At 37.6% G+C, this 13,086-nt stretch overlaps 1 protein-coding gene across 1 annotated transcript in view; it reads right to left on the bottom strand.

The window, feature by feature from the left end:
* Window positions 1-1,377: 1,377 nt before the first annotated feature.
* The window catches only part of LOC110165608 (pleckstrin homology domain-containing family G member 7-like), a 47,664-nt gene continuing 35,955 nt past the window's right edge, over window positions 1,378-13,086 (bottom strand). The window contains exons 9-12 of the mRNA XM_055155928.1: window positions 9,736-9,815; window positions 6,336-6,483; window positions 4,530-4,627; window positions 1,378-1,576 (exon numbers count right to left, since the gene is read on the bottom strand). Of these exons, the coding sequence (XP_055011903.1) occupies window positions 1,466-1,576; window positions 4,530-4,627; window positions 6,336-6,483; window positions 9,736-9,815 (437 nt within the window). The 3' untranslated portion in view covers window positions 1,378-1,465. The remainder of the gene's footprint in view (window positions 1,577-4,529; window positions 4,628-6,335; window positions 6,484-9,735; window positions 9,816-13,086) is intronic.

Below are 13,086 nucleotides of genomic sequence, written 5' to 3' on the forward strand. Positions count from 1 at the left end.
TCACACTCAGATCTTGTCAAAACATTTAAAAAGGAAAAATTTGCATTTCTACAACTTTTATATAAATACTCATAAATAAACCGTGACTTTTAAAATATGATTTAGTTTAAAATTCATATAAATTGTAAAAATCTAAGATGGTTTAAAGACTTAAAATTACTCGAAGCTCAAAGCAGACGACTTGGACTTGACTTGGACTTATGGGCCAGTGACTCGAGACTCAACTTGGACTTGACTGTGTTTGACCCTGGACTTGACTCGGACTTGAGGTCAAAGACTTGAGGCTTGCAAAACATCAACCTCTGATTTCTCTCTGATCGTTCGTCTGTGCAGGTTTGGACGAGGAAATTATAGAAAAAGTAGAAAACTAATGTAATGTGGCAAAGACAAACTGGAAATGTTAAAGCTGCACTGTGTAACTTTTTGTTTGGGAGTCCATCACCTGCTTGTTTCTATGGAGACGTCATTGCTCTGTCTGGAATGTTCCACAGTGTGACATTAAACAGACTTTAATTCAATCACAGGTGGATTTAAAGCTCAAAAATACAGAGAAAAACAGATATTCTGACTGTGAGCGGGGTCGCCTCTCCACAGATCTGACCTGGGACTTGGTCTGATTTGGTCTCCATGAAGATGGAAAGGTTTAAAGCCACACTGTGGAACATTCCAATAACATCTCCATGGAGAAAAGCGTCTGACGGAGCCTCCACCAGAAAAATTACACACTGCAGCTTTGACTGAAATTATTTAAAATTTCAATGAACCAAACCAGACCAAGTCACAGATCAGATCTGTGGAGAGGCGACCCCACTCACTGTCAGAATATTTGTTTTTCTAGGTAATTTTGAGGTTTAGTCCTGGTTTAGTCCTGGTTTAGTTCCTGGTTTAGTCCTGGTTTAGTCCTGGTTTAGTTCCTGGTTTAGTTTTTAGTCCTGGTTTAGTCCTGGTTTTGGTTTAGTCCTGGTTTAGATGGTTCCTGGTTTATACTCTGGCATTAAACTTTTCTATCTTCACGGAGACCAAACCAGAAGTTCCAGGTCAGATCTGTGGAGAGGCGACTCCGCTCACAGTCAGAATGTCTGTTTTTCTCTGTATTTTTGAGTTTTAAATCCACGTGTAACTGAATAAATGTAAAGTCGAGCTGTTTAAAGTCACACTGCGGAACATTCAAGGCAGAGCAATGATGTCTCCATAGAAACAAGCAGGTGACAGACCCTCCCAACTAAAAAAATGACACAGTTAAACACTTTTAACATTCTCCAAAACTCAGATCTTTCCCGTTTCATCAGACTTTTTGTCCCGTGTGAAGAAAAACCAGCGTCGTTTTCTAAATAATGACATTTATTGTTGACGACGCAGCAGCCGCCCGGAGGCCAAAGACACTGTACAAAACTAAAAGAGTCAGTGAGGACGTCCGCAGAGACGAGACGTCCAAGTGCACGGGGACAGAAAATGGCTTTGAGGATCAGATCTGTGAAGACTCGAGCCACAGGGGGGCGCTCTTGAGTCGCGGCTGCTGAGAGTCCTGCTTCAGCAGAGTCGTCACCGCCTCCTCGATCTTTGACATCCAGGCTCTCTGCGAACACCAAACACAACAGGTTCACTCTTAAAAACTCTTCAAGCTCCTCTGTCACACAAAAGAGATTCTTGTGAGATGTAAAGGCGCATTATGTAACTTTTCTGGTACAGGATCCACCACCTGGTTGTCTCTCGGGATGTTCCACTGTATCCCATTTTCATTTATATTATATATATATAGATATAGATATAGATTATATATCTATATATTAGATATATTATCTATAGATATATATCTATTATTATTTCCTATTTTTATTTTTAATTATATTTATTTTATTATTATTATTATGCATTTTATTCTATTTTATTTATTTTTTATTATTATTGTATTATTCTTATTTTTTTTATTATATTATTTTATTGTTATTTATTTATTAGTATTATATATTTTTGTTCTATTTTACATTATTTTCCATTTTTATTTTAATTATACATTTTTATTTATGTATTATTATTCACGTATTAATTACTAAATATTATAAATTCTTATTATCAGAAATTTCTTTGCTTTATTATTAATAATAAAGCAAAGAAACTGCTTATATTCTTTTTTTTTTTTTTTTCTATTTCTTTTATTATTTTTTTCTATATTTATTTTTATTTCTATTCTCACTTTTCGATCCTGCTTTGTTCAATTTCAGGTGATTATATCACTAAATTATACTGTTAAAACTTCTATTGTTGTTCTTACTATATATTTGTGCAGCACTTTGGAAAAGTGGATCAGATTGGATTAAAAAACACTATCCTCACTGTGCTGCACTGGCCTCTCCACAGATCTGACCTGTAATGTGCTACCTGCTGGTCTCCGTGGAAACATAAGCAGCTGAACAGAACAGTTCTGAGTCTGGATTTAAACAGAGTCAGAGTCTAAAGTCTGTGTCACATCTTCAGTCTGTTCCAGGTTTGAGCTGCAGCTGAAACTCTGACTGAGCACCAGCAGGAGCCCGAGTCTAAACCAGGTCTAAACCAGGTCTAAACCAGGACTAAACCAGGACTAAACCAGGACTAAACCAGGACTAAACCAGGTCTAAACCAGGACTAAACCAGGACTAAACCAGGACTAAACCAGGACTACATCAGGAGTCTGGTCCCTGAACTCCTCACAGTGCAGATGTTTAATCTGTGTATCATTCGTTCATTTGTTTTTCAATATAAAATCAAAAATAAGAAAATGAAAAAACAACAGTTTTCTTCATTATTTGTCTCCAAAACCAAAATGAAAAAACAGATAACGATTCGACTTTTCAGTTTTCGATTTTGTGTTTAAATGAAAAATGGAAAAAACAGATAACGGCCGTTTCCCCGTTTACGTGACTTTTGTGACTGCGATGCCGAACTTTTGCACCGCGTACGGACTGAACCAGGACTGATCCAGGTCCGATCCAGGTCCGGACTGAGACCGGGACCAGACCGGGACCAGGGCGGACTCCAAGCTTTGACTCTGAACCTCTGCAGGGTCTGAGCCTCAGCTTTGAGCTCCGGCCCTGCTGTGGGCTCTGAGCCTCCAGTCTGGTCCTGGTCTTGTCTCAGTCTCAGTCCCGCTCTGGTCCCGGTCTGGTCCCGAACCTGGTCCATTTGAACCAAAAGCTTCGTTGGTGTGAAAGCGTCAGTCGGAGGCTTTGCTCCACCTCGGAACCAGCCACGGTTCTTGAGTGCGGAGGACCAGACCTGTAGTCCACAGAACATTCTCACTTTCCCCGCACGGAACCAGCGCACAGACGATGACACGGAACCACTCGGACCACTGGTCTCGGTCTCATTTCCGCTCTGGTCCCGGTCTCAGTTCCGGTCTCAGTTCCGGTCTCAGTTCCGGTCTCAGTTCGGCTCTGGTCCCGCTCTGGTCCTGGACCTGGATCGGACCTGGATCAGTCCTGGTTCAGTCCGTACCCGGTGCAAAAGTTCAGCATCACAGTCACAGAAGTCACGTAAACGGGAAACGGTCGTTATCCGTTTTTTCCATTTTTCATTTAAACACAAAATCGAAAACTGAAAAAACGAATCGTTATCCGTTTTTTTATTTTGGTTTTGGAGACAAATAATGAAGAAAACTGTTGTTTTTCATTTTCTTATTTTTGGTTTTATATTGAAAAACTAATGAACGAATGACACACTGATTCTGTTTCATGCGGCTCTAACATGTCACAGATGTAGTTTGGAGCTGGACCGTGGAGACTCCAACACAAACCGAGCCGCTGTAACGTCTCTGAGCCACAGGGGGCAGTGCAGACACCTGAGACCATCATTTTATAACCCAACTTTGTGGTTAATAATACTACTTACTAATAAATGGATAATGGTTTATGGTTTATGTGCTTGCAGTGACTTTTATATGTAAATTTCTTGCAAACACTAAAATGAGTAGTTCTCTAGTATTTTGTTTGGTAAATGAAGCTCACCAGAGGAAAAAGGCTGGAGAACCTTTTTCTGGGAGTATGACATCACAATCTTCAACTGAGTGACTGAGTCGTGTTTTTTATTTTGAGTTTGCGCCAAGAGAGAAAAAAAATCATCATATACAAACTACATCTACACTGTAAACAAAAGAAAAAGTTCTCAAAAAGGAGCGGGAAGAAGAAAAACATTAACCCACACCTGTTTATTACGCGGTTTCAAATTAATTATGTGTTGAGAAAACGTATAATTAAAAGGCCTTTATTTAAATCAACAAAATAATTATGAGTCTCCTGAAGTACACTGGTCACAAAACTTTTAGCCAAACACTTTTTTTTTTTAGCAAAATATATGACACTATACATCCTAAAAGCCAAGGGTTATAAACAGGTCAGTTTTAACCAATTTTTGTGTTTTTTTTTTGTTTTTTTTTGTATTGTAGTGTTTCATGTTTTACAAAATCTGAAAACTGTCAGTAGAATGTTGTGATGTCACCTGATCCCAGTGTTTGTAAAAAGATAAAAGTACAAAAAAGTGTGAAAACGTCGTCTTACTTTTGCCGTTTCAGAAGGAGCCTGCAGGATGAAGGCTCCGATACACTGCTGGTACCGGTTCTGGTGCATGATGATAAACGAGTGAGGCAAACCCGACGCTGGAAAAACAAACAAAAACAAAATAAAATCAACTTTTAATCACTCTGGAAATATTAGAAGCTTTGAGATCATGAAAAAAGTTGTTAAAGGCTCCATATTACACACTTCAAATCATGTTAAAATGTTGTTCCCTCCTCAAAAACAGACCTGGACTTGTGTTTTGTTTCTTTATTATGAGTCTGTCTACATCTACAAAACTCCAAACGCTCTGTTCCACCTTGTGATGTCATGAAGCAGAAGTTTGCAAGTGAACAGCTCCTTTTTTTTTTTTTTTTTTTTGCATTAAGTTCAGTAGAGTTGAGCAATTCCAGGGCTGAAAAAAAAAAATCATCCAGTTGATTCTAGTGAAGGTATTTTATGTATTTTAATTGTATTTTTTATTTAATTACATTCTATGTATTTTTATTTTATTTTATGTGTTTTAATTTTATTTAACTTTTTTTTTTTTTTACTTTAATTTTATGTATTTAAATTTTATCTAATTTATTATATTTTTTTATATTTATTTTTATTTATTTATTTAATTTTTGAAAAAAGGGTAAATATGTAAATTGTGTGAGGGCCTGGTTTCAGGACACTGTTGATGTGAATTGATTTGTGGCAATAAAACAATAAAATAAATAAATAAATAAACCAAAAAAAAACCCACAGTGGAGCACTTCCTGTATTAATTACCACGTGACATCACAAGGTGGAACAGAGTGTTTTCTGTTTGAACTGTCAGAACTCAGTGTGTATCTGCAGGTTTGTGTGTTAAACATGTGTGAAAGAAACAAAACACAACTCCAGAGATCAGAAAATAATGCACTGCGGAACTTTTGTACCTGCTCGTCTCCATGGAGATGTGATTGTTTAGATTAAACCTGTTTATCAGGAGAGAGAGAGAGAGAGAGCGGCAGCAGTGATCTACACTACAGAAGGAATGATTGTATATTTGAGCAACACAAACACCTGTAATGAATATGTGTAAGTTTAAAGTCAAACCATGGAACATTCCAGGCGAAACAACGGCTCTTTTGAATTTCAATAAAGAAAGAAAAACAAGAAAATGGGAAAACAGTTGATTTCATTTTTCATTTTTTTCAGTTTTAGTGTCAAACAAAAAAATGATTTCGATCTCTATTTCTAATATTTAGTTTAAAGTTTATTTTGACAATTGTCTCTGCTGCTTATTTAGAATCACCATTTATATTTTTTCTCTTTTTGTTATTATATTTTATTGTGATGTGTGACTCCTGTGTCCAAATCATTTCCCTTGTGGATCAATAAAGTTTGTCTAAATCTAAAGAAAATCAAAAAAAAAATTCAAATAACCATCAATCAAAAACATTGTCACTGTGACTATTTCAAACTGTTTTTCCCATTTTATAGTTTTTCGTTCTTTATTGAAATCCAAAATAACCAATGGTACGTGGATCGTTGTTTTACCTGGAATGTTCCGTGGTGTGACTTTAAACTTTTACATATTCATTACAGCTGTTTGTGTTGCTCAAAAATACAATAATTCCTCGTGTAATGTCGCGTAGTGCTGCATCTCTCGTGACGGACAGGTTTAATCTATACTGTGGAACATTCTAGACAAAGCAAGAACATTTCCATGGAGATATCAGGTGGCGGAGTCTCCACCAGAAATGTTACGCAGTGCAGCTTTAAAGAGTAGTGAGTAGTGGTTTGTAATAATGGAGATGAGGAGTCTAAAGATCTCACTGGAGGCGTTGAGCTGGTCGATGTTCTTGAGCTGGAGTCGGTCCAGAGACACGGGCTGGTCCACCACCGTGAAGGTCCAGCCGTCCTTCAGAAGATGCTCCAGCTCCTGGTTCTGGGGCAGCCTCAGAGGGTTCTGCTCGATGGACCTCTGGACGGAGCAGAGCCACAAACACAGGTCAGGGAACATCACAGGGTCAGGACATGAGAACATCAGAACATCAGAACTTCAGAATATCAGAACATCACAGGGTCAGGACATGAGACATCAGAACATCAGAACATCAGAACGTCACAAGGTCAGGACATGAGGACATGAGAACATCAGAACATTCAGAACATCAGAACGTCACAGGGTCAGGACATGAGAACATCAGAACATCACAGGGTCAGGACATGAGAACATCAGAACTTCAGAATGTCAGAACATCACAACATCACAACATCAGAACGTCAAAAGATCACAGGGTCAGAAGGTCAGAACATCACAACGTCAGAACATCATAATCTCACAACATCAGAAGGTCAGGACATGAGAACATCAGAACGTCCCAAGCTTCTCCAGGCCCATCAGATTAAACACAGACGGAAGCAGCTCAAATTAAAAATGTTCAAATGCAGAATTGTGGAGTAGAAGAGCGAGATCTTGGCTCTGGTCCCGCAGAGAAATGATCACGTTCAACATTTGTGAATTTAACTTTTGGAGGTTTCGTGTTAAAGAACTCGGGACGGGACGAGACAATTTTCACGAGATGAAAAAAAGAAAATGCGTAAATGCAACTTTGATTTGTCAGCTCCAAAATGTAAAAACTCACATGCAAACGCCCAACGGCCTTTTTTTCTTCTTTCTTCTCTTTTTTATTTTTTTTTTTTAACTTTTACTACTTTTTTTACTTTGTTCTTTTGTTGTTGCTTTTTTTTTTTTTTTTTTGTATGTGTGTTAGTCTTTTATTTTGTTGTGTCTATTTTGTTATGAATGTGCCGAGTATCCATTCACTCAAAATGACAAAATTATAAATTTAAATTTTCACAAGACGACATTTTGAAGAATAATGGGATCAATTCAGACTTTTAATCTCATGATTTTTAATTGGTTTCTTTAGATATTGTGTTGTGAATGAGTTTATTTTGTCATTTTTATAACTGTCGACATATTAAGTCATTTTCATCATATAGTTTTGACGCATTAAACAACCTTAACGCTTTAAACACCATTTCCCAAAATCCCCAAATCATTATCACCATTATTTTGGTCAATATTGAAATCACGATTATTCAAACGATTATTTTGTAGTTACACAATGCATTTATTCAGCATTTCTCTCTCTAAAAACAAACAGTTTGTTTTTGATAATTTACGCAAAACTTTTCAATTTAAAATAATTATCGGCTCCAAATATAAACCTTTGATCAGTTTTGTAATGTATAAAACATAAATTGAATAAAATAAACTTTGAACATGAAGCAAGACGTAGAAAAACATAAATGTATCCAAAATAAACTATATATCCTGCTGCTCTACAATCTCTATATTTATATAAAAAATATCCCAAAATGAACTTTTTGAAGCTTTAGTGCGACTTTAGAACCGTGCCGGGTTCAGACAGGATTGTGCTCTGGGTTTTATGTTCCGCACACGACGTTGTTTGTTTACATGTCGCGCTTTAGCGGAGAAAATAAGTCCAGCGGCAGAAATATCTGTTAAATAGTGAGACAGACGTGAGTCCTGCTGCGCTTGCGGACGCACCACATGATTCTTTGCAAAACTACGGTTCCGGTCTTCACTTTCACCGGCACGTAAATCGTTTCAACTTGATTATATGAGTTTGCAGACTGACACAAATCGAAATCGTGATGAAAATTCGATTCATTGCACAGCCTTAGTCTACAATATGTTATTAAACTTCATTTTTATTATTTAAATGATTCGACTAAACTGTATCTGCTAGGGTTGGGCGGTAATACGGTGTTACAATATACTGCGGTATCAAAAAATAGCAACGGTCTCAGTTTCATTATCAGTTCCGGCTGATCGTGAGTCTGTTCTGTGTCGTGTTGGAGACGGTTCGTGTTTTAACTTTTCAGAGATTATGGGCCTGGCTCCACTGCACGTGTACTTCGTCCTACACGAGCGTAAAAACTACAACTTTTGGATGCGTAACTTAAATCTGCAGATCTCACACACAGACTGTACAGCGGTGAGGCTTCAAAGTTTACCAAAGTCGTACTAAAACATTTTGGTAATACGGTAATACTAGGGGTGTGCTGAAATATTGAAATATCGTATCGTTTAATGTGATGATACAATATCGATATCGTGGGCTGCTGTATCGACATATCACCAAGATTAATTTTTTTGGTATATTTTACTAAATTATTTTGTTACAGCTACAGTTTTGTTGATTGTTTAGTGCAGGAGTGTCAAACTCATTTTGGTCCGGGGCCGTGTCCAACCGACTTTGATCCCAAAGGGGCCGGATCAGAAAACTCATGTCATATAAACCCCAAAAATAACAATAAGTTCAAATATTTGTACAGAAAAACGCAAATCTATTACAGAAATCTTTTTGAATTGATGAACTCAATTTCAACATTTTAAATATTTTAGTAGAAAATCACCCAAGGGCCACATTAAAGGTCTTGGAGGGCCGGATCTGGCCCCCGGGCCTTATGTTTGACACCTGTGGTTTAGTGGAAGGAAACTTGTTTATGCGACACATTTGACATTTTCACTGTTTTGCTGATCAAAATGTTTGTTTCATTTGAACTTTGCCCAAGAAGTGGTTTAACAAAGAACTTTTAGTATCACAGCCATGATTTAGACATTATTTTTTTATTGGACCGTATCGAACTGATTTGAAATATATCGTATTGAATTATATCGAATCGTACGCTCACTGTATCGAAATATGTATCGTATTGTGGCCTATGTATCGCGATATGTATCGTATCGGCAAATTCTGAATGATACCCGGCCCGAGGTAAAACTGTATGCCCCGGTACAATCCTGAGATGCTTTCACGGTATCAAAATCTGGATAAAGCCCAACCCTAGTATCTGCTCCTCTGGTCTGATCACGACGAATTCAAAACTGTAACAGAGTTTAAAGTTTTCGTGTCTCTGTGGAGGAGTCTTCTGCTACAGCTGCTCAAAATCACGCAAATTTCCAGAGCCTGAGCGAGGCCAGATACCAAATGTAAAGACAGGATCAAATCTCAAATCGTCAGACTGATTTTCTCGTGTGCGCGGAGTCTCGAGGGAACAGATCTCGTCCCATCCCGATGAAGAACTGTGACGTAATCAAACTGTGTCCTGCCCCCGTCTGTGAGTTTGACGTTATCACACTCTGGAATCTGAAAACCACCGAAGGATCTGAACAGACGAGAATCACTCAAGAAAATACCTTTTTGCTTCTCTTGATTTTTGTGATGAGGAGAAATTCGTCGAACAGGAACAGGTAAACGTCGAGGAGCTTCGTGTTTTCTGGAGTGAGACAAAGATTTGTTACGAAAGTCAAACATTTACAAGAAAAAAAAAAAATCAAACATTCTTACACATTTAACCGTTTCTGATCGATAAATCTTTTGGTAGCAATAAAAAATACTTAAGTGAGCAAATCATTTATGAAGAATGATTCAGGCTTAGTCACTGTTACGTCACCGAACGCCAAACCTCAACTCCTTCAGTGAATCATTTTGAATTTACTTTGGGAGCAATAAAGTTTAGTGAGAACAAATTTTCAGAATCAAAAACTCAATTATTATTATTTTATTTTTTAAATTATTTATTTATTTTTTGTATGCGTGTTTAGTTAAGTCTGTATTTTTGTGGATGTGCTGGGTATCCAATCCCTCAAACTTGACAAATTATTAAAAAAAAAAATAAATAAAATAATAATACATTTAAAAAAAAACTGGGACACCTCCAATTCGAAGTGGTTGGTAATAAAAAAGTAGTGAATTATGTGAGTAATTAAGGAAAATTGTTCTGTGCTCGGCCTTTTCATTATTTATTTATTTTTCTTCCAAACTTTAGTTAATAACAAATTTCCAAATATCTGCATTGACAGGATTTAAATAAAGACAAAAAGCTGAGTAAAACAGACACCCACACACACAAAAAAAAACACACTACCAGGTCACCTACTCACAATAAACATGTACCAGATTGAAAAAAGAGTGAGACAGGAATCAAAGACAAGAGTGAAAAACAATTAAATGACTCAACAAACTGAAAAAATTGAACCCATGTTTTCCCCCCGAGACGACATCTGACTTTTTCTCAGTTCACAAAATACAGAAAGTCTCTAATCCGAGCGTCGACTCTGGGTGGAGCAGGAGACGTCCATTTAAGAAGAATAAGGAGAGTTTTAATTGAGATTTTTTTGATACTTTGGCGTAGACGGTTCAAGTGTAACAACCAAACAGAGCAGAGATGATGTCGGAGCCAGTTTATATTTACTTAAGAAATTAAAAGACAAAAACAAGAACTTTGAACTATTAGTTGAATTTAAGAAACTTAAGATCTTCTGGTTGGCTTAAATTGGTTTAAAATTATATATGATAATGATAATACTGGTTATTTTTTTATTTAACTTGAATTTAAGATTTTATGGCTCCGTCTACTGTTAAAATATGGTAATTGTTTTGCTACAACGATTAGGGGCCGGAATGTTGCAGCCAGTTTATATAATATTAAGCAGGATTTTTCTTTATGATAGAATTTCTATTCTTGGTGATCTTGATCTCCTCTCCCCTCCTTTCCTCCTGCAGTCAGGTAGATCTTGTCACCTGTAGCAGCAGGAGGAGAAGATACTATTTTGTGACCACACGATAGACGAGTTTCAGCTGACGTCATTGTTATTAAAAGCCCGCGTTGCTGCTGGGAAATATTTTGGTCAGAGGCAAGAAACACGGTAGCGTCAAACACAGTGTGTAACCTCGCGTATTTATCCCCGATAATGGTAAATTCCTGCTGCATTATCAGATGCACAAATAGAAGCACAGGAAGAAGGAAAATGTCTTTTTCGTATTCTGAGTGAAAAGAACCACTAACGGTGAATTAAACGACTTTCAAACATCCGCAGAGCAAACGTAGAAGATCCTAACAAACCGTGGACTCCAACAAGTTCAACAACACATCCAGACTCTTGGAGGTTTTCATCTTTTCTGCTGTGAATGGCCCAGGAGTTTCCACCAAGTCATTGTGGATGTCGCCCAAGTGAATATTTGTCCAGGTAGTTGGAGATTCTGACCAGAAATTTGGTTTGGTCCAGGCTCTGTCGGGGTTGAAAAGGGTGATTTGTCGTCCATTGATGTTTATCAATTTCTGGTCAAATGGTCTTGGGTCCTCTGCTGTTAGAGTGGATAAATAACCGGGATCAATACCCTTTACGTGCTTTCTCGCTCCGTCCGTCATGTTGAATTAGTGTTTCTTGCCGCAGACCAAAATAATTCCCAGCATGAAACGCGCGCTTTTGTCAACAATGAAACTCGCCTATATCAAAAAGAAAGTCAACCATCGAGAATATTATTTTATTTTTTTTTGTTCTTTAAATTGATAAATGGATCTGGATCTCCGCGAGTGTTTATTTTTTTTACGTGAGTTACAAACCTCCTCAAACAAAACAGATGATTTGTGATAAAATATTTAACACATCAGTCCAGAAGTTGCTGGAAACTGGAGGCATCTGTCACAGTTTGGATCAATATTAGCAAGCATGAGTCAGTATAGTCACATTTTCTTTGTGTTTTTGTCATTTTTAAGCAGCTTTTCTGTATTTTACCGAAACAAATGTCAGTTTATGTCTCTTTTTTACTGTGGGCAGGGATCAGACTGGTCAAAAATAGAGACACTTGTTAAATTTTTTGTATAAAACTTGGACAAATCACTGTTTTTTAAAATAAATCTGCTTGGACAGGGGACACAGGCTCAAAACTGGGACTGTCCCAGGTAAAAGAGACGTCTGGTTACTCTAATAAAGTCTCAATCTATTTATCCATCTCATAAATCTGTTTTTAAGCCCGACTCGTTCTTAATAAACCTTTTGTTCAATATAGATTTGATCTGGTGCACTGAAGTGTCCTTATTAAAGTGCTTGAGTTTATCTCTCATAAAGACAAACACAAAACGCAGTTACTAATTAATCATTTGATTTATTACAGGAAAGTCCAAACTGCTCTGCCCCCTGAGGCTCCTCCTCCTCCTCCTCCTCCTCGTGAACCTGATAACACGTCCGGACGCTTCAGCAGCAAGAAGAAGTGACGCAGACGGAGGAGACGCTTCACTGGAGACGATCACAAACTCCAGGATTCAGATAAACTCTGATAATCTGATTATGACTCGTGTTGTGTGTTTAGAGTAAAAGATCTGATCATGAAAAACTCCTGGAGACACGTGTCAGGTAAAGGAACAGCAGCCCCCTACTGGTTTAAAAAGGTATTACAATCACAACTTCCCTGAGCCAAAACCTGCAGATAAAGACACGTCCAAGTTTGTCTCTTTATTCTCAGTTTATGTTCAGGCGTCATGTGAAGCTCAGAACCTCCACAGGTCCCTCCCTGAGCTGCAGAGGCTGCACTAGCACTGACTCAGGACTGCTGCAGGTGCTGGGGTTTAGGGAGACATTTTATTTTTAAACCAACTGGATTTCAGCTTTGAACCAGCAACTCAACTGAAAGAGTCACGTGAGGCTCAATCTGCTTCTGACTGGACAAATCGTCTTGAACCAAAACACCAGATTGTAACATGAACA

Source organism: Boleophthalmus pectinirostris, unplaced genomic scaffold, assembly GCF_026225935.1.
Source record: "Boleophthalmus pectinirostris isolate CB_2022bp ecotype Guang Dong unplaced genomic scaffold, ASM2622593v1 HiC_scaffold_2, whole genome shotgun sequence".
NCBI lineage: Eukaryota > Metazoa > Chordata > Actinopteri > Gobiiformes > Gobiidae > Boleophthalmus > Boleophthalmus pectinirostris.